The following is a 21,271-nucleotide window of genomic DNA, read 5'->3' as shown; positions in this document are numbered from 1 at the left end:
GCCACAGGGAGAGGCCCGCACACCACCAGCAGTGAGTACCCCAACTCGACGCAGCAGGAGAAAAGCCCGCACGGCAACCAAGATCCAGCACCACAAAAGTGAAAAAAATAAAGAAAATTAAAACCAAAACCAACTGACCTCGGAGCAGAGTGATGAAAGAAGCGAGGGAGCCATCGTGCAGTATTTGGAGTGAAGATGTCCCGGGCAGAGGGGACAGCGAGAGCTAAGGGGGCCGACGGATGCGAGGAACAAGAGGTGCTGCAGAAGCTGCCAGGGCAAGGGGGCAGTGGATGGAGGTGAGGTCCAGGAGGGAGCCAGAGGGCAGACCTCACAGGGCCGGAGGGTGTTTGAAGGCCTTTGAATCTTATTTTAAGTTGGGAGTCACTGGAGAATGGCCTCCTAAAAGAAGCTACTTAAAAATAGGTCGTTAGAAAAGAAAAAACATAGCTCCCTCCTTCATAATCTCATTATTTTCAGTTCTCCATGATAGGGAGGCTTACTTTGCTTTCTTATACAGCCACAATCCTAAAAAGATTAATATATACATATTGCTTAATATAGTTCATTGATTCCACGTTTTCCAATTACTTACTTTAAAAAACAACATCTGAAATCCTTGGGTGTTTGAAATGCTTTCTTCCCTAGGTAGGAAAAAGAAATTAAAAAATAAAAAATTCTGGGGAACTGCGGTCCGTTGTTTGCCCATGGGCTGGAACCCAAATCGTGATGGTTTACTTCACTGCATAAAGCCAGCCCTCACCTGGCCCATGCTACCTGAGAGCCTCAGAGCACTTCTCGTAAAACAAGTGCCCCCGAGGCGTTGTAAGTGAGGCGTTGCTGTTCATCACCAAGTCGTGTCCAACTCTTTGCAACCCCACGGACTGCAGCACGCCAGGCCTCCTGGTTCCTCACCACCTCCCAGAGTTTGCCCAAGTTTCCCCTTCGTGGATTACTGCCTCCTTGTGACGAAGGGGCTTGCATAAATCAATGAAGCCACGCTGTGCAGGGCCACCCAAGACAGATGGGTGATAGGGGAGAGTTCTGACAAAATGTGGTCCACTGGAAGAGGGAATGTCTAACCACTCCAGTATTCTTGCCATGAGAACCCCATGAACTGTAGGTGAGGTAGGGCCTTAGGAATCACCCCAACTTCAATGAAATGGTTGCTGAAAAATAGCCAAGAGGTTTCTGGGTATGAAAGGCTTAGGAGAAAGTCCCCTTAAGACTCGCACACTAGCCAGCCTCCCGGGACTTTAGTAAAGGACACTTGGCCTTCATCGCAGACGAAGTCCCAAGCGTCTCCTCTGACTGCTGCCGAGACATGACCTTCAGACGCCTTGGAGGCTCTGGAGTAGGCAAGCTTGCATGAGCAAACAGAATAAGCGCTTAGGAGTGGCTGGGCTGGGGAGCAGGCAGGCTGCTTTACAAAGAGCCGCATATATAAGGGGAAGCAGGGAAACACGACGCCTGCACACAGCGGGACTCGGGGACAGGAGACGGGGACGCGCCAGGAGGCAGAAGCATGGCCCGGGCTGCCCTCCAGCTCCTGACCCTTCTCTGGGCTGTGACGAGGACCAGCACCCAGACCCGAAGCTCATGCTGTGAGTAGGGCATTGTTTCCAGGGAGGTCAGGAAGTGGTTACCCTGGGTACTGGCAAAAAGCTCAGACACTGGCATCTAGTGATGAGCCTGAAAGTAGCAGTCGTGACGGGGCCCTTTGCAGGGTGTGAGTCTGTGCGCTTCATCTCTCCCGACTTAGGGGCCTGAGTTCTGAGAGGCAAGTCTCTGCATTTTACATTAAGAGAGGTTGAAATGCTGTTGCAGGAATGATGGTTGATGATTCGGGGGGAGACCCTCAGTGACTGTTACCACCATGAACCACTGGTGGTAAGAATGCTGGGAGCCTGCTGAGGACAGGTCATAGCCCAGATCCTTCTTACATCTCATGCAAAAGTGAGAAAAGGATGGATGCAAGGGAATCAGTGATTTCTGGGAACATGCTGGAAACAGCGTGAAATGTCTGTGAGCCACAGCGTTTGATGTCGGAAGTAAAAAATCACTTTCTTAAAGACCAGAGTTCTTTGGAAAGATGTAGGGACTAACTGGGGTTCCTCGGGGGCTCAGATGGTAAAGAATCTGCCTGCAATGCAAGAAACTCAGGTTCGATCCCTGGGTTGGGAAGACCCCCTGGAGGAGGGCATGGCAGCCCACTCCAGTCTTCTCACCTGGAGAATCCCATGGACAGAGGAGCCTGGCGGGCCACAGGCCATGGGTCACAAGAGTTGGACACTTCTACGTGACTAAGCACGTGTGCAGGGACGAACTGGCCTCAAAAGGAAACCTCGGTGTTTTCTCCATTTCTCTTTAATAATCACCCCCAATGCGGGTACCCCCAAGGATACCAAAGCTAGAAGACGCTTTCTCCTAAGAGATGCAGAAAGCATTTCTGCGAAGAGAGAGTGAGGATGAGGGGTTTAGTAAATGGCTTTGCCCTTCGCAGCTGTTCCCTCAGCAGAACAGCCCTGGGTCGATGGCATCCAAGCTGTCATGGAGAATTCGGTGATCAACTCCACCTTCCCGAATCCCAGCATCCTGATTGCCATGAACCTGGCAGGAGCCTTCGACGTGGAGGCCCAGAAGCTCCTGACTTTTGATCTCATGGCCAGTGACACAGCCGGTGAGAAACCAGAGCCCCTTGGCGGGCTCCCTGAACCTCCACTCCCAGACCCCCTCCCCAAGTCCCTCCACCCCAACGCTACCTGTGACGGTGCCTAAGTCACCCAAGCACCTTTCCCTGCATCCCCGGAAGGATGGAAACTCGGGTTGGCGCATTCACATAGGAGGGCAGCAAGGCAGAAAGAGCTCAGATTAAACGTAAATGAGCAGGCTTCCAGGTCTGACTCTGCCACCTACTAACTCTGGGACCCTGAAGGGCTCACAGATTCCCACCAACCTCACCTCCGTCGCTCACAAAAGGCAGGTCATTCGAGTAACAATCACACTAATAGCAGGGTTTCCTTGCCGGTGCAGTGGTTAAGGCTCCACACTCCCAATGCAGGATGACGCAAGTTCAATCCCTGGTTGGGGGAGAACCGAAGACCCCATATTCCATATGGTATGACCAAAAAGAATAAACACTTTAAACACGAACACCAATAATAACAAAAGCAATAAAATCTCTGTTCTGCCTACCTCACAGGAGTTGCCTTGAGGTCCAAGTTAGAGAAACTTGAGTAGAGTTAAAAGCGTCTTGTAACTAGACATGTTTCCATATGAACTTGCAGGGTATTCTTGCTGCTTTTCTAAACAGATACCAGGAAATCCGAATGAGGTGGTCAAACCACATAGAAGTCACCAGGTTAAACATTCCTACAGAGTCTTCCCATGCTTCTTTCCTTAAGAAAGGTCAAAAAACTATCTGATCACATCATTTTTTAAAAAATCAAAATGACATGGAAAGAAGCAGAGAGCTCAGCCTGACCACTGGAGCTCTCCCCTCTGAGAATGCCTTTGTTTAACAGTACTGTTCTCTCCTCCACAGACCTGACCGCTGGTCAGCTCGCCCTCACCATCATGGCCCTCACCTCCTCCTGCCGAGACCCTGGGGACAAAATATCGACTCTTCGGACCCAAATGGAGAACTGGACACCTTCCAGTAAGACCTCATCAGAAGGGACTGGGGAAATGAGGCCAATGGCCCTTCCTGAGAATTTTAAATCTTAAAGAGAAGGAGGGGAGGGTGGACGTGGAGGGAAAAGACCTGGGGTTCCTCCACTCAGGTCACTCTGATAATCGCCATGTGAGATCCCCACTTCGGTCCAGCCAACTGGAAAAGACTGCCCTCCCGGGAGGACCTGATGCGTGCCTTCCCCTGCAGACAGCAGCCTCCCTTTGATTCGGTTCCCTGCCAGGTGCCATTCTTGTTCTGAGACGCAGGAGTTGTCTCTTGCCAATACAGCATCTTTCTTCTTGGACAGGATTTCTAGCCACGTCCTTTTCAAAAGTCTGGCTTTTCCTTTTTCACAAATGCCTTCCTTATGGTGAACTTTAGTCTTACGCAGGCTCCTGTCCTCTCTCAAGGCCTCGATTCCTATGCTTCCACCTTCTATGGGCCCAGTCTGGCCATCCTGGCACTGTGCCAGAACAACCCAGAGACGACCTTACCCATAGCAGCCCGCTTTGCCAAGACCCTGCTGGCCAACTCCTCTCCCTTTGATGTGGGTAAGTCACTGGTTTCAAACACTTCCCTGAGCTTGGAACACCAAGGTCACTGAGGGTAGAACTGGGGGAACCGTGGTGGGGGGTGCTTTCCATGGAGGAGGATGGAGGGCCAGGAAGAGGTCAGCAGGTGAGAGATGCTGGGCAGACACGCGGTGGACGTGCAAGGGATAAATAAAACATAAGGTACACATGAAAGAGAGAAGGAAAACAGAAAACCAGGGCAAACCTTGATGTGCCTGGCAGTTCCAGAATCTCCACTGGAACCAATAAGCATGTCATCCAAGTCAGGAGTTGTCCCAACAGCAGTTAAATTATTAAACCAATGTCTAGACTCAGCCCTACCCTGAGCCTCCTCTTTAATCCCTACTGAACTCTGGGAGTTGGTGATAGGGAGGCCTGGCGTGCTGTGGTGCAAAGAGTCGGACACGACTGAGCGCCTGAACTGAACTGATGCGTCCACACTCTATTCTTCTCAGGGCTTCTCCTTACAATGTCCAAACATTCTCTTGACATTAAACAGCTCCTCTCTGAACCTTAAAGCCTTGACGCTCTCCTTCAAGGATGCACTGGAACCTTCTTCCTGCATCCTGCGAGGCTGCCTGTGAATGGACACTGTCTCCTCCCCCATCACACATAATGACCCCTTCTCGGCACAATGCCCTCTGTGAGGTCCCTCATTGTGGTCACCTTTTCTCCTCCGCCACTGTCGAAGCAACAGCATCAGCTCACGTTTTCACCCCTTACATATGCTGCTTCAGAGACCTCTCTCATTTCAGTCCCTACTAGACCAACACTCAGGTCGGTATTTGCTCAGGTATCTTACCTGTGGGTCAAACACAGACTGGCCTCTGTTTCTCATCAGGGACCTTCTCATGGCTGGGGCGTCTCTGCCAGTTCAGGAAATTGGGACTTCTTGGCCAACACTGTCATCCTCAGCGAGATGACACAACTTTGGGGTAGAGACTAGGGTGCGGAGGAAAAGATTAGTGAGGAAAAAATGCCATCTGGCGAGTCTCTGGTTTGTTCTGGTCTCACTGTGCCAGAGTTTGTCCATTTAGTTCACACATAATAAGAAGGAAAGGGCCGAGGACCCCTGTACGGGGTACCCCGGAGAAGGCAGGCTCCCCCGCCACCATCCGAGAGCTCCCGGCCGGGTAAGGAGAGAGGGCAGAGAGGACAAAGCAGGTCCAAACAGCGCATGCTGGAGGAGTTCAGAGGAGAGACGGCGCCTGTTGGCCGGGATGACGGAGGAGGCTTCGCTGAGAAGTGAGGACGGCTGGGATTTGCCAAGCGCTGACTTTTTGACAGATAAACGCTGGGACATGCAACGTGGGGCTGAAAACGCTGCCAGTCGGCTTTCATTCGAGGCGTGAGCCGTGGCGTCCTGCGGCGCCGCTCTCAGGCCCTTGCTCCTTACCAGCTATGCCGCCCTGGGCGGTTCCCTGACCTCTCTGAGTCTCCATACCCTCTTCCCTGAAATGCACACAATCAGAGAGCCTGTCTCACAGGCTGTCCTGAAGGGTCAGGGAGGTTACTGAACGCAGCAAAGGGAAAAACCGAAGTTAGCCCCACCGTCGTGTCCGACTCTTTGCGATTCCATGGACTGCTGCCTGCCCCTCTCCTCTCTCCATGGAATTCTCCAGCAAGAGTGCCAGAGGTTGCCATTTCCTTCTCCAGGGGATCTTCCTGACCAGGGACTCAAGCCCGGTCTCCTGCACTGCAGGCAGATTGTTTACCGACTGAGCCACTAGGAAAGCCCCCATTGAACGCAGCAGTCCAACAGTAAAATGTTGGTTGTTCAAAGTGTGGACGGGTGGTCTTACCCTCTGCTGTGATTCACAGACGCAGGCGCAGTGGCGACCTTGGCTCTGACCTGTATGTACAACAGGATCCCCATAGGTTCAGAGGATGGGTACCGTGCCCTGTTCTCTCAGTTGCTAAAGAAGATCGTGGAGTCTATCAGCACGAGGATCCGAGACAATGGCATCATCGGAGACATCTACAGCACCGGCCTCGCCATGCAGGTAAACGCGTCCTGCAGGAGAGGCGGGTCCAGGCCCTGGTCGGGAAAATAGGCCCCACATGCCTGCCCCCCACCCAAAAAATGCAGGTAAGCCTTAACTCCCCTCTACTTCACCGGTAAAGTATAAAAACAAATATACATGAACGCTCTTTGTTTCCCTGGGGAAAAATAATAACTCCAAGAAATGTATTCATTTACTACTAATAATGATCAGTTTGTTCATAAAAATCCCCAGGTGGCCCTAGTGGTAAAGAACCCACCTGCCAATGCGGGGGACGTAGGAGATGCAGGTTCGATCCCTGGCTCGGGAAGGTCCCCTGGAGAAGGACATGGCCCCCACCCCAGTGTTCTGCCTGGAGAATCCCGTGGGCAGAGGAGCCTGGAGCGCTGCAGTCCCTGGGGTTGCTAGAGTCAGACACACACGACTGAGCGACCTCACTTTCACTTTTCACTTTCACGCGTTGGAGAAGGAAATGGCAACCCACTCCGGTGTTCCTGCCTGGAGAGTCCCAGGGACGGGGAGCCTGGCAAGCTCCAGTCCACGGGGTCGAAAAGTGCCTCAGACACAAGTGAAATGACTTCGAACGAGAGTTTGGTATATTTTAAAAACTAAGGTTATTCGAGTAAGTCCTCAAGTTACATTGACTTTTCTGATTCCATCTTGCCAATCAAATGTTCTTTTATCAGCCTGGTATCGTGATCCCAAAAAAATGTGGGATCATATTCAAAAGGATTAATGAAAATAAGCCAAAGCTGCCTAGATATCTAATCTTTGTCAAGCTGTTTTACTCTCTTGATGTCAACTCAGCCTCACAAAGATCCCTACTGCATGGCAACGCCAGACGCGTCCGGCCATCCAGTCTACAGTCTGTGCGGTGTTGCCCTGGGTAGAGTCTCGGGCTCGGATGCTGTAAGATGCTGCTTGATATAGCTCCAAACACAACCTCTCACACACACACACACACACACACACACACACACCTCCCTCCACGGATTAGGGCAGCAGCCTCCAATAACATAGCAGGGAGAGAGAACCAACCAGAGCAGCAAATCACCTCGAAATGCCCTATAAAGTGAAGTGAAGTGAAGTCGCTTCAGTCCTGTCTCACTCTTTGCGACCCCGTGGACTGTAGCCCGCCAGGCTCCTCTGTCCATGGGATTCTCCAGGCAAGAATACTGGAGTGGGTAGCCATTTCCTTCTCCAGGGGATCCTCCCAACCCAGGGATCAAACCTGGTTCTCCCGCATTGCAGGCGGATTCTTTCCCTTCTGAGCCCTATAGGAGTAAGAGAAAAACTGCACCATGGCCTTGCCAACATGGAACGCCCAAGAGCCAGAGAATCATAATCTTATGCTTAGTGAAGTTAAACGGGCAGAAAAAGACAAACGCTGTCTGGCATCACTTACATGTAGAATCTAAAAGATAATACAGTGAATGTATATGCAAAACAGAAACAGTCTCACAGACACAGAGAGCAACCTTGTGGTTACCAAAAGTGAGAGAGGAGCGGGAGGACGAATCAGGGGCATGGGGTTAGCAGAGGCAAACTACTAGGTATAAAACAGACAAACAACAAGGCTATGCTGTGCTCACAGGGCTTTATAGCCATTATCTGGTGATAACCTATCATAGAGTATAATCTGCAAAAATACTGAAGCACTATCCTATATGCCTGAAACTAAAATAATACTATACAACCCATGGGATTCTCCAGGCCAGAATACTAGAGTGGGCAGCCTTTCCCTTCTCCAGGGGATCCTCCCAACCCAGGGATCAAACCCGGCTCTCCCACATTGCAGGCAGATTCTTTACCAGCTGAGCCATCTGGAAAGCCCATAAATCAACTATACATCAATAAAAAATAAAGAAACAGAATCACGGTGTTATGATGCCAGCCCTAAATCTAATTTAGTTCTGGATTAGTGCAGGAGGATGTACAGAAGGCTTTGGTGTTCTGTATATTAAATTAGCAATGCAATGTATAGCCCGGTGACTATAGTTAATGATACTATATAATATATTTAAAAGTTACTAAGAGAGTCAATCTTACATTTTCATCACAGTATAAACACTGTGAAACCATGTGTGGCAATGGATGGCTAGACTATACTGCAGTCACGATAAACAGTACACCTGAAACGAATATAATGTTCCATCTCAATTACATCTCAATTTTTTAATATTTTAAAAATTAAGATAAAAATCAGCAAAGGGCATAAATAGACTAGAAGTTCTTTCATGTTACACATAAGAGTGGATAAAAATCCCCTGTGTGCCATGGAACCAACTAATGAAAATAAAATCAGTTTCTACATCATGTTGCGGTCAGTGGAATTTTGCCAGAGAACAAAACACTGTTTTACTGGCTGAATCACACAAGAGTATTCCCAGGGCTCTGGTCTAGAAAGCTTTGTAGTGGAACAAAGGAAGTCTGGAAGAAATCTATGGTGTTTTGTTCATGACTCACTTACGATAACCTTGCTCTCCTTAGTGCCAGAGAGACAGGTGTTTGCTTTTGCTAATTCGGTTTGTCAGTTTGGCAAGGTACACAGTGATAAGTTGTACCTGAGAGTTGACGTTGTCCTTGGAAAAAGGCAGGGCCTCATTCATATCCAAATATCAAAGGTCAGGTGGATTTCTTGCCTCTGCCTAACCCCATCACGCCAGTTTCTTACCCAGGCAATCTGAAGTCTGAAACCACCAGGTGTTTACTATATAAACTTGTTCTAATCTGAAATATTCTGGTGTCGAAAGCCAAGTGTTTCTGTTGCCATTCAGTCTCTCAGTCGTGTCGAACACCACGGACTGCAGCACGCCAGTCTTCCCTGTCCTTCACCAACTCCCAGAGCTGGCTCAAACTCACGTCCATTGAGTTGGTGATGCCACCCAACCATCTCATCCTCTGTTGCCCTCTTCTCCTCCCGCGTTCAGTCCTTCCCAGCATCAGGGTCTTTTTCAATGAGTCAGTTCTGCGCATCAGGTGGCCAAAGTATTGGAGCTTCAGCATCAAGGTTTCTAAAGCTCTAACAACTTGAGCTTGCCCAGACTGACCACAATCTTGGGCAAATATGGGAAAATGACTCTCTTGGGATTTCATTTTCCCCATCATAGCAAAGGTATAAAAGAATTACAGATATAATGTGGATTTTAATAATTGTGGTCTCTCCCAAGGGAATAAGGTGAATTAAGCTTCCTCTGCAGCCTTCAGTCACCTCTGCCTGCTATCATTGCCCTTCAAGTGACCTAGATCACTCACATTGCTTCCCAGGGGCACTCATGGGGCCTTCCCTCTGTTCCTGAATCCTTGATCCTTCTTCCATCAACATGCCAATGCTTTCAAGGTTCCTCTGGCAAGAACTTAACTTGGAGAGGTAAAGCTCTCCTGCCAAGCTGTAAACTTCTGCTGCCAAGCTGTTATTGACTTCTAACAAGTAGCGCATTGATGTTGCTGTCCCGTCACTGAGTCGTGTCGGACTCCGCAACCCCTCGGACTGCAGCACCACGCGCCGCAGCAGGCCCCTCTGTCCTCCACTGTCTTCCCGAGATCGTTCAGATTCGTGTCCACTGAGTCAGTGATGTTATCTCACCATCTCATCCTCTGCTGCCCCCTTCTCTTTTTGCTTAATGCATCACTCCTTTCTAAAGAGTTGGTGTTCGTGATGTTTTATCCCAAAGGGATACAGATCGCTTAGCGGGGTCTGGGAGGGGAACGTGGCTAGCAGACAAGGTGTGGTGTCTGGGAAAACCTAACATGGCCTTTAACCACAGATCCCAGTAAAGTGGACTCTGGGAAGAGCCACTGTTGTGGTTGTGGACGTCAACAGTGCCTGTCAGAACTGCCTGCTTCTCACACTGTTCTCTCCAGCTCACATCCACGTCTGGCTCCCCTCTCCCATCTCCCATTTTTCATTCGAAGCTTCAGGTGAATCAGTTGTCAGCAACGCCAGCACATTAACATGCTCTGGCGGCTGCAGCCAGTACAACCCTGAAGAGAGGGAGACGGAAGGACAGCTTCCACACCATACATCACAAAACGCTGCTGCAGGGACTTCCTCCACAGGCCTGTGGTTAAAACTCTGCGCTTCCACTGCAGGGGGCACCGATCCCACCCCTGGTTGGAGAACTAAGATCCCAGGAGACTTGGTTAAAAAAAAAATTTTTTTTATTAAAAAAAAAAATGCTTTTGCATAGCATCCCATCTGATCCTCCAATGACCACTCCAAAGGTAGGGCAGGAGCTATGGTTTCTATTTTACCAATGAGATAGAAGACTCAGTAGAGCGACTTGTACAGTGTATTCATCAAGAATCATTATGCAAATAACAGAAACCCAACAATTTCTGCTTAAGGAAAAAAACAAAACAAAACTGAGAGTTACTATTTCACATAAACTAGAGGATCCAGGTGATTTCAGAATTAGTCAGAATAAAGGTCTCAAATAAGACATTAGGGATCACTCTATCATCTCTCAGTCCTGATTTTTCTGCTTCTCCCCTGCTTCTTCAAAGTGTCTGAGAAAGATGGTCACCAGTGCCTTCAGTTCAGTTCAGTTCAGGTGCTCAGTCATGTCTGACTCTTTGTGACCCCATGGACTGCAGCACGCCAGGCCTCCCTGTCCATCACCAACTCCCAGAGTTTACTCAAACTCATGTTCATCGAGTTGGTGATGCCGTCCAACCATTTCATCCTGTTGTCCCCTTCTACTCCTGCCTTCAATCTTTCCCAGCATCAGGGTCTTTTCCAATCAGTTGGTTCTTCCCATCAGGTGGCCAAAGTATTGGAGTTTCAGCTTCAGCATCAGTCCTTCCAGTGAATATTCAGAACTGATCTCCTTTAGGATGGACTGGTTGGATCTCCTTGCAGTCCAAGGGACTCTCAAGAGTCTTCTCCAACACCACAGTTCAAAACCATCAATTCTTCGGCGTTCATCTTTCTTTATAGTCCAACTCTCACATCCATACATGACAACTGGAAAAGCCATATCTTTGACTAGACAGACCTTTATTGGCAAAGGTTGGTAATGTCTCTGCGTTTTGATATGCTGTCTAGGTTGGTCATAACTCTCCTTCCAAGGAGTAAGCGTCTTTTCATTTCATAGCTGCCGTCAGCATCTGCAGTGATTTTGGAACCCCAAAAAGTAAAGTCTGTCACTGTTTCCACTGTCTCTCCATCTATTTGCCATGAAGTGATGGGACCCGATGCCATGATCTTAGTTTTCTGAATACTGAGTTTTAGGCCAGCTCTCTCACTCTCCTCTTTCACTAACGCCTTAGTGATTACTAACCCGGAAGGAGAAGAGAAGAGGCCTCTCCCTCCGGGTGTCTGTATATCAGCGAAGGACTCTGATTGGCGCATGAGTCCATGAATCACCGTCACCAAGAGGACGCACGCGGTGATTAGCCCCACCCCTGCATCTTCCGCCGTGGCCAGGGCTAAGGAACCTCTGGCTGGTGGTCCTGTCTGATCAAATGAGGGGCCAGTACCCGGAAGGGTGTGCAGAGCAGAGAGCGGAAGAGGTCTCACATGGTGAGACGGCCAGGTTGTCCTAGACGAGAGCTCCCCAGACGCTTGCTTTGCCAGCTCTCCTCGCCCTTCTTCATCTAAGTACCGTGAGCAAGTACCACCGCCCTGATAGCACTCCCTGGACGTAAGTGTTATTGTCGTTCAGTCCCCAAGTCGTGTCCAGCTCAATCCGACCCCATGGACTGCAGCCCACCAGGCTCCTCTGTCCTTGGGAGTCTCCAGGCAGGGATACTGGGATGGGTTGCCGTGTCCTCCTCCAGGGGATCTTCCCGACCCAGGAACTGAACCTGGGTCTCCTGCCTCTCGTGCATAGGCAGGCAGATTTTTTACCGCTGAGCCACCTGGGAAGCCTCAGTCTAACTGTAGCTCAGATGTTTATTGAGGGACTGCTACGTGACAGACACTGCACTAAGCAGTGGGGACATAGCCAGGAATGAGGCAGACATCGTCCGGAACCTCTGGCTGATCACAAAGATCGGTGACCGAGTCTAACCGTTACAGGAGTTATAAAGGCCAGCCCTCAGCTGTACCTAACCTCTGTGTGTGTGTGTCTCAGCTATACCTAACCTCTGTGTGTGTGTGTGTCTCTTCCCCCTGGCTCCAGGCTCTCTCCGTGACACCTGAGAGGCCTAACAAGCAGTGGGATTGCCAGCAGACCGTGGACACTGTACTGGACGAGATCAAGGAGGGGAAATTCCAAAACCCCATGTCCATTGCCCAAATCCTGCCTTCACTGAAAGGCAAGACCTACCTAGACGTGCCCCAAGTGTCTTGCAGCCCTGGTAAGGACTCTGAACATCTGTCTCTCCCTATAAAGTGGCGTCTTAAGCCAGGAATGACAGGTGGACCTAATTGGGCCAATTGTAAGTGGCATAAGGGCTTGTTATACCTGTGACTTCCAGGCAGGCAGAGCCACATCTGACGTCCGGTCCCCCAGAGCTGCGTGTTAGCATGCAGCCGTGCTGTCCTGCCCTTGGAATTCAGTCCCATGTCCACGTCATTGAGCACACATGTATTGAGCACCTACTATAGGTAAGGCCTCTTGTGGGCTGCTGGTGGAGAGAGACGGTCCATGCTCCTAACAAATTCGCATGACTTCCTTCATCCGTTTGACAAGCACACCAAACATGATGCTATCTTATCATATCTGCTCTTCGCAAAGCCAGGAGATAAAATGCAGTCAAAAACTACAGCATTTGGAAGAGTGAAATAAATATTAAGTAGGGACTTCCTGGCACTCCAGTGGTTATGATTCCATCCTCCAATGAAGGGGGTGAAGGGTCGATCCCTGATTAAGGGACTAAGACCCCATATGTGTTCAGTCGCTCAGTCATGTCTGACCCTTTGCAACCCTATGGGCTGCAGCATGCCAGGCTTCCCTGCCCTTCACACCTAGCAGCCAAAAAACATAAAATGAAACCAGAATTGTAACAAATTCAGCAAAGACTTTAAACAATGGTCCACATCAAAAAAAAATCTTTAAAAAGAAAGAAGTATTGAGTAGAAATAGAAGCGTCACACGGTGCAAAAGCAAAGAAAGTCTGACCAATCATTGAGTTTGCCTGGGAAGCTCAGGAGAAGAACAAAGTTGACTTTACAGTCAAGACTTAGAGATATAAAAATATGCTCACAGCGCACCACAGGGGTGGGGTGAAAACCTGGCACAGAGATATTATATATTTCTTTCTAATCACATACTAACATAAAATATGATTCTTCTTACATTGCTTGAACTTCCTGGTACAAGCAGTGATTAGCAAGCTCCTTGTCAGTCTCAGGACAGAATCTACAGAGAGCACAGTTAAGCAATCCAATCCCAATTGTACCAAACACAGCCACACTCACCTAACTCCTTAGGCTGCTTACCAAAGATTTCCCAGCTTGAACAAGGTGGGCATAGAGTCCTTCCTAGGATTCCACACTAGATACCCAGGGATTTTGTTAAATGGTCTGAAACATCTTACCTTTGCTTCCAGATTCTTTGGGTTAACAAAAAGCCCCAGGTGAACAGGGAGTGCCGTGTACAATATGTGACTCAGGGCTTACAGTCCTCCCTTCATCTCACCAATTCTTTTAAGAAAAGAAACGTTCATTATTAAGGGAGCTGTCGGTTCTTCAGCTGTGACCATTTCTCTAGGATGGGAGACGGCTTCATAGATCACACAAGTTTCTCAGAACATTCCACAAAAGACACAGAACCATTGTTATTTCTTGAAATGCTTTCTGGGATGCTCTGCCAATAACAGAGATTTTGCACCTAGACTGCGAACTCCACAATCCTTATTGAGTTTGGCCTCTGTGCTCTTCACAGATCAAGAGGTGCAACCAACTCAGTCCGAAACTCAGCCCGACTTTCCCAGCCCTGTTCCCACCTCAGCCTCCAACATCACTGTCGTCTACACCATAAGTAACCAGCTGAGGGGTGTGGAGCTGCTCTTCAACGTGACCATCAGTGTTAGTGTGAAGAAAGGATCTGTGCTGCTTGTTGTCCTAGAGGAAGCACAGCGCCAAAACCCCAAGTTCAAGTGAGTGCTCCAGTGACGTTTGCCGCTCCTTCCAAGTTCAGTCTGAATTGCCACTCTCTCTCTCTCTCTCCTTCCTCAAATTCCTGCTTTTTCCCCTTCTTATAAAGTAACCAATCTTTATCGAATAGCCCCTCGAGATGCCCGTGATCTAGTAAGGAGGAAAGGCCCTCATAAAAATTAAATAGATGATAATGGAGTTTTCAAAACAGGAATTCAAAGGAGAGAGAGCACAGAGTGGATTAGAAGGGTCAAGGAAGTCTCGTGGCTTTTGGATCGCCTCGAAGAAGAGGGCTTACACAGCAGATATGAAAGAATGCTATTCCAAGAAGAGGGGATTTTGTCACCCCAGAGTTCACGAGTGTTGGGTATAAATTCCTCTAACGCTTAGAGGAGGATGAAGCATTTGAGACAGAACTGAGCAAGGAATTTAGGGTCAATGAATAAACCAGCTTGACTAGAGACAGAATACAGGACTGAACTAAATGAACGGTGCCTAAGGGGATAAACTGAGTGACACCAAAGACGGCCGAAATCCCAGGCTGAGGAAATGGGACTTCACCGTGTGGTGAAGCGTTGCAAGTTTTTGAGAAAGAAAAGTGTTGCAAAACGTTAATTGGGTTGGAGAATGAATGACTAGGAGGAAAGCCAGGGCGTGACCACAGAAACGGAGCTGTTATACAAAGTGAGGAGGACTTTATCTAGGAGAAACGCACTCATGCCAAGGAAGATGCCCGAGGGCTTGTGAGGGGCTGGACGTTGGTGGTGGGGGCGGGGGGGCGGGCAAGAGAAAGAAGCTTCAGAACTGTTGATGGGACTGTCAGGAAGAAAGAATATCCTTCAGAGAAAAACAATCCCTTTGGACAAGTTCAGTTGTCTGAGTTTGAAACGGAGTCATCAGGAAGCTTTGGGAGGTATAAAAGAAGTCCTAGAAAAAGAAGGCAGGGTAAGCAAAGGAGACCGGGTTCTCATCCGACGGAGGCGATGATGGAAGTTAAGGACAGTGTCGTAGGTGCAGATACAGTGCTTCCGCTGAAACCTGAGACAGAGTTCTTCCCATTTTACAGATGGAACCACTTAGATCCAACATCGTTAAGTAATGCTCTGAAGATCACAAAACATGTCACTAGTAGAGTTGAGATCTGAAGCCACATTTGACTGATTCCGAAGCCCACGTTCTTTCCACTGCCCAACTGGGGGGAAAAATAAAATTAGAAGGAGAACATTAAGCTTTGGGGAATGTTTATAGTTTGCAGAAAAGGAAACAGCAGGGAAATATGGAGATGCTAAGCTGTAAGGGGAGGAAGGGGAAGATGCTAAGTCGTGGGAGGAAAAGATGAGTTCCTTTCAGAGGAAAGATGACCTAATCCAAATTCTGCAGAGAGACGTCCAGGAGAAAGACTGACAAAGGCCAAGGAATTGACGAATGAGTGACTCGGCAGCGGCTGCGCAGGGTTAGGATAAGTACACGTGTCTGCAGCTCGCAGACCAGCTCCAGAACTTCTCCAGCTTCTGTAGAACAGGTCAGGATAAAGATCTCATTTCTAGAATACTTAATTTGCCAACAGTCTTCTGAATATACTTTACTTCCTCTCCAATCTTAGCTTTAATGTTGCCTGAATTTTATTTTTCTAACTGTAATGTAGTAAATATATATAGGAGAAATTTTGTGGGGGGAAAAGCATAAAGAAGAAAACAAAGCATCCATAGTCAATCCAGAACCTAATCACTGTTGGTATTTTGTATAATTTTACAGGTATTTTCTCCATGTGTATTACAAATACTTGTGATCCATACATACATGAGATAGATAAATATCTCTCATCCAATGTGTACCCGACATTTTCACTTAATATTATTGCATAAGCATTTTTCCATGTCACTGAAAGTATTGAAAAATATGAATTTTATAACTGCCAAAGAGTCAATCTTGGATATTTATTCCATCACTCATCTAATTTTTTTGCCCATTGTTGGACATTAACATTTTTTAATTTGCTTATTGATGTTTTTGAAAACCCATTCGTACTTTTATTTAATTCCAAGTGAAGTGAATGGTCTGCTCATTAGTCATCTGCACTTTCTCTCTCAGGCATCTTTTTCTGATCTTTGAAGCATTTAGAAAGTCTCTGGCCCTTCATCTTTTCTTATTACCTGACTTGGAGCGAGGCATTAATCACATATGATATTATTCTCACAGGTTTGAAACCACAATGACATCCTGGGGACTTGAGGTCTCTTCAATTAACAATATCGCTGGAAATGTTAATGACAAGACATATTGGCAATTCCTGAGTGGCAAAACACCTTTAATAGAAGGTGAGTGAAGAAAAGGAATGTAGGCACTTTTCCCACTGTTTGAAGTCTAAATTCTTTCATCTCCATATTTAATTCATTCATTTATTTAGTCAGTAAATAATTGTGAGAGTGTGTGTACATACAACAGTTGTATATATAACAGCTTTGCAAGTACGTATGCACATATATCATGAATATACAGTAATGTTAGATGGACAAATGGATAACAAATGAGTAGTTATTTAAAATAGTTTTTTTAAAAAATCAAGAATCCTGGGACGTCTCTGGTGGTCCAGCAGTTAAGACTCCACACTTCCACTACAGGGGGCGAGAGTTTGATCCCTGATTGGTGAACTAAGATCCCATATGCTATGTGGCTCAGAAAAAACAACAAATAAAAAAATCAAGAATTCTAACATCACTCTGAGCTAGTGGAAAAAAAATATTCAGTGATGAAAAGTGGATTGACCTAAAGTAATAAGAGCTAAAGAAAGAAAAAGCAGATGTGAGAAAGACATAAACAGAAAGACATAAACAAAAAAAAAACAAGTGTGTGATCTAAGAAGATGGCCACTTTGGGGTTAAAAGACGTCTATGCGTGAAACGAAAGAACAGCACACTCACAGCCAGAGGAGATCGGTGAGAGGGATAAAAATAACAGCTATCAATGCCGTGATGTTATTTCATTTCCTGTTCACATCAACCCTGTAGGTATTAGTGACTCTCCTTTTAAGTAGAAAAAAACTGTCTCAGAAAGAAAAAGAGACTCCCCCCAGGCACACACGTAGAATGTGGTGGAGCAGGAATCACGTCCACAGCTTCCCTCAGGGTCCATCTTTCACCTTCTTTCACTAGTGTTTTTAAAAATCGCCAAAATGAAGAATGCTTGCTTGGAGAAATTGCAAAGAATGAAACTCAGACTCAGCAAAAACCTTAACTATCTCCAAAGTGTTTGCACAAACGCTAAAATAGTCTCTGCCTTAAAGAGCACTAGTCTACTTTGTCTAAGGATGATGTAAAGTTAACCCGATGTTCCCAGAGATGCGACCATCCCTTCACACAGTTGTGAAGTCAGGAGAGGCACAGCAGGGTCAGACTGAAGCTTGGTCGAGCTGCTTCACTGTCCACGACCACAGCAAGAGAGATATTTCCCCAGCACGTGGCATGAATTTAACAAAATCCGGCCTGTCAGAATCTGTGGAATCGCAGCCAAGCATATAAGAAAGATTTTAGAGTCACGTGACCTTGTAAGCGTCTTTTATTTCGTGGCTGCAGTCACCATCTGCAGTGATTTTGGAGCCCAAAAAATAAAGTCTGACATGGTTTCCACTATTTCCCCATCTATTTCCCATGAAGTGATGGGACCAGATGCCATGATCTTCGTTTTCTGAATGTTGAGCTTGAAGCCAACTTTTCCACTTTCCTCTTTCACTTTCATCAAGAGGCTTTTTAGTTCCTCTTCACTTTCTGCCATAAGGGTGGTGTCATCTGCATATCTGAGGTTATTGATATTTCTCCCAGAAATCTTGATTCCAGCTTATGTTTCTTCCAGTCCAGCGTTTCTCATGATGTACTCTGCATAGAAGTTAAATAAGCAGGGTGACAATATACAGCCTTGGAGTACTCCTTTTCCTATTTGGAACCAGTCTGTTGTTCCATGTCCAGTTCTAACTGTTGCTTCCTGACCTGCATACAGATTTCTCAAGAGGCAGGTCAGGTGGTCTGGTATTCCCATCTCTTTCAGAATTTTCCACAGTTGATTGTGATCCACACAGTCAAAGGCTTTGGCATAGTCAATAAAGCAGAAATAGATGTTTTTCTGGACCTCTCTTGCTTTTCCCATGATCCAGCGGATGTTGGCAATTTGATTTCTGGTTCCTCTGCCTTTTCTAAAACCAGTTTGAACATCAGGAAGTTCACAGTTCACGTATTGATGAAGCCTGGCTTGGAAAATTTTGACCATTACTTTCCTAGCATGTGAGATGAGTGCAGTTGTGCAGTAGTTTGAGCATTCTTTTGCATGGCCTTTCTTTGGGATTGGAATGAAAACTGACCTTTTCCAGTCCTGTGGCCACTGCTGAGTTTTCCAAATTTGCTGGCATATTGAGTGCAGCACTTTCACAGCATCATCTTTCAGGATTTGAAACAGCTCAACTGGAATTCCATCACCTCCACTAGCTTTGTTTGTAGTGATGCTTTCTAAGGCCCACTTGACTTCACATTCCAAGATGTCTGGCTCTAGATGAGTGATCACACCATCATGATTATCTTGGTCATGAAGATCTTTTTTGTACAGTTCTTCTGTGTATTCTTGCCACCTCTTCTTAATATCTTCTGCTTCTGTTAACTCCATACCATTTCTGTCCTTTATTGAGCCCATCTTTGCATGAAATGTTCCCTTGGTATCTCTAATTTTCACTCCTTGGAAGAAAAGTTATGACCAACCTAGATAGTATATTCAAAAGCAGAGACATTACTTTGCCGACTAAGGTCCGTCTAGTCAAGGCTATGGTTTTTCCAGTAGTCATGTATGGATGTGAGAGTTGGACTGTGAGGAAGGCTGAGTGCTGAAGAATTGATGCTTTTGAACTGTGGTGTTGGAGAGGACTCTTGAGAGTCCTTTGGACTGCAAGGAGATCCAACCAGTCCATTCTGAAGGAGATCAGCCCTGGGTGTTCTTTGGAAGGACTGAGGCTAAAGCCGAAACTCCAGTACTTTGGCCACCTCATGTGAAGAGTTGACTCACTGGAAAAGACTCTGATGCTGGGAGGGATTGGGGGCAGGAGGAGAGGGGACGACAGAGGATGAGATGGATGGATGGCATCACGGACTCGATGGACGTGAGTCTGAGTGAACTCCGGGAGTTGATGATGGACAGGGAGGCCTGGCGTGTTGTGATTCATGGGGTCGCAAAGAGTCGGACACGACTGAGCGACTGAACTGAAATGAACTGAACTGAGGATTAGAGAGGAGTAAGGTCACTGCCTTTTGCCTCCTATTTGCTCAAAACTGCGTATCACTATTGTCCATTATTCCTCTCAGAGTTTCCATCTCTTTAATTGCCCTGGAAACTTAAGTCAGGCTTATTCTCCTGTCTGCTAGTTACTTTTCTTCTCTGGGGGGGTCGGGGGTGGGGAATGTCCTCTGAGATCCAAAACGATTTGGGCCTGGAATTGTCAAGCTTTCTGACGCCTGGTTACTTCAAACTTAATCATCAGTTATGTCCTGATCTGTGTTCCCTGCCCAGAAAGACAAAATTCTCAGCCAGCTGACCTTCTTTAAGTCCTCCAAAGTGTGTGAGTTCCCAACTTGAATGCTCTAACTCTGGCGCACCTACAGCGCATCCATAGTCACAACTTCCCTACACATTTATTATGTGTTAGATGTTGTATTAGACACTTGGCAGTCATTCCCTCTAATCCTGGAAATAATTCTTCAGCATGAATACTCATAGTCCGCTTGTATATAGGAGGGAAGGGGGCTGGCACAATCTAAGGGGCTTGGGCAAAGATTCGCTCCACGTGACAGCTGAGGGCCTGAAAAACAAGACCTCACAATCTCAGCTCCATGCTTCCTTCATACTGGTCAACTCGATGGTGACCTTGGGGCCGTGCTGCTGCTGCTGCTGCTGCTAATCGCCCAGTCCTGTCCGGCTCTTCGCGACCCCATGGACTGCAGCCTTCCAGGCTCCTCCGTCCCTGGGATTTTCCAGGCAGGAGTACTGGAGTGGGGTCTGGCTCCCCTACCCCTAACCAGTGTAAGGGGCTGCCCAGGGGCGCTAGTGGTGAGGAACCCGCCTGCCGATGCAGGAGGCCTGAGAGACGCAGCTGGAGAAGGAAATGGCAGCTGACTCCAGTGCTCCTGCCTGCAGACTCCGTGGACAGAGGAGCCTGGCGGGCTGCAGTCCGTGGGGTCACCAAGAGTCGGACACGACGGAGCGACTCGGCAGCCCACTGGCAACCAGTGTAACGGGTGGGGCCTGCGGGAGGCGGGCGGGCCGCGGGCACTGCGGGCACCGTGGTCACTTCTGGGTGTTCTCTGCAGGAGTCGCTGACTACGTACCCTTCAACCACGAGCACATCACAGCCAACTTCACACAGTACTAAGAGGAGGCGGCCGCAGCCTCCACCAAACGTCCCCCAGCGGATGGCTGGAAGTGTCTTTTCACATCGTTTGAAATCTATGCCCCCCCAAAGTGGGTATTTTCGACGCTACCGTATTACTGGTTAAAATATGGAAACCGCAATGTAAAATAAATGAAGCAAATCGCTGGAGTCTCAACGTCTGTGACCCGTGAAAGAAGTCTGGTTTTTCACGACCATGATGGTGAGACATTTAAATGTAGGGTGAGGGAAAAGGGGCCCCCGGCTGATATATCAGAAGCCATTCTGATCTTTTCTTGATTGTTGAACTGACACAGTCTTTTCTTCTATAAAGGAAATCTTTAAAAAAACTTTTTATATCTATACCGAGTACTCCTTGTCAAATTACCTGTTATAAACATATACACACACACACAAATACATTCATCCATACATGTGACAAAAACTATTCCATATGAAACTCCCAGAAGGTTCACAACTAGACCAATGATGTTATATCACAACTCTCCCCTTCCATTTCCAATATTTATTCTGGGTAAATCACATTTCAAATATATTTTATGTAATTTATATTTATGCATA

The 21,271-nt window shown here is 47.4% G+C and overlaps 1 protein-coding gene across 1 annotated transcript; it reads left to right on the top strand.

Annotated features, from left to right (window-relative positions):
* Positions 1-1,522: 1,522 nt before the first annotated feature.
* On the top strand, positions 1,523-20,860 carry CBLIF (cobalamin binding intrinsic factor). The gene is made up of 9 exons (XM_040259468.1): positions 1,523-1,601; positions 2,501-2,677; positions 3,542-3,655; positions 4,081-4,221; positions 6,064-6,245; positions 12,371-12,548; positions 14,078-14,291; positions 16,489-16,607; positions 20,631-20,860. The coding sequence occupies exons 1-9, from the start codon at positions 1,523-1,525 to the stop codon at positions 20,690-20,692; spliced, it is 1,266 nt and encodes a 421-aa protein (XP_040115402.1). The 3' UTR covers positions 20,693-20,860.
* Positions 20,861-21,271: the final 411 nt, after the last annotated feature.

The sequence above is a fragment of the Oryx dammah genome, unplaced genomic scaffold, assembly GCF_014754425.2.
Source record: "Oryx dammah isolate SB20612 unplaced genomic scaffold, SCBI_Odam_1.1 HiC_scaffold_17, whole genome shotgun sequence".
Lineage (NCBI taxonomy): Eukaryota > Metazoa > Chordata > Mammalia > Artiodactyla > Bovidae > Oryx > Oryx dammah.
The sequence above is the reverse complement of the archived record's forward strand: the minus strand, read 5'-3'. Positions and strand labels throughout refer to the sequence as shown.

Excerpts from the sequence above, each read along its gene's own strand:
- CBLIF (XM_040259468.1), top strand. The coding sequence starts at position 1,523 with ATGGCCCGGGCTGCCCTCCAGCTCCTGACCCTTCTCTGGGCTGTGACG. Across the intron at positions 1,602-2,500 it reads CCAGACCCGAAGCTCATGCT|CTGTTCCCTCAGCAGAACAG; the intron begins GTGAGTAGGGCA and ends TGCCCTTCGCAG. Across the intron at positions 12,549-14,077 it reads CCAAGTGTCTTGCAGCCCTG|ATCAAGAGGTGCAACCAACT; the intron begins GTAAGGACTCTG and ends TGCTCTTCACAG.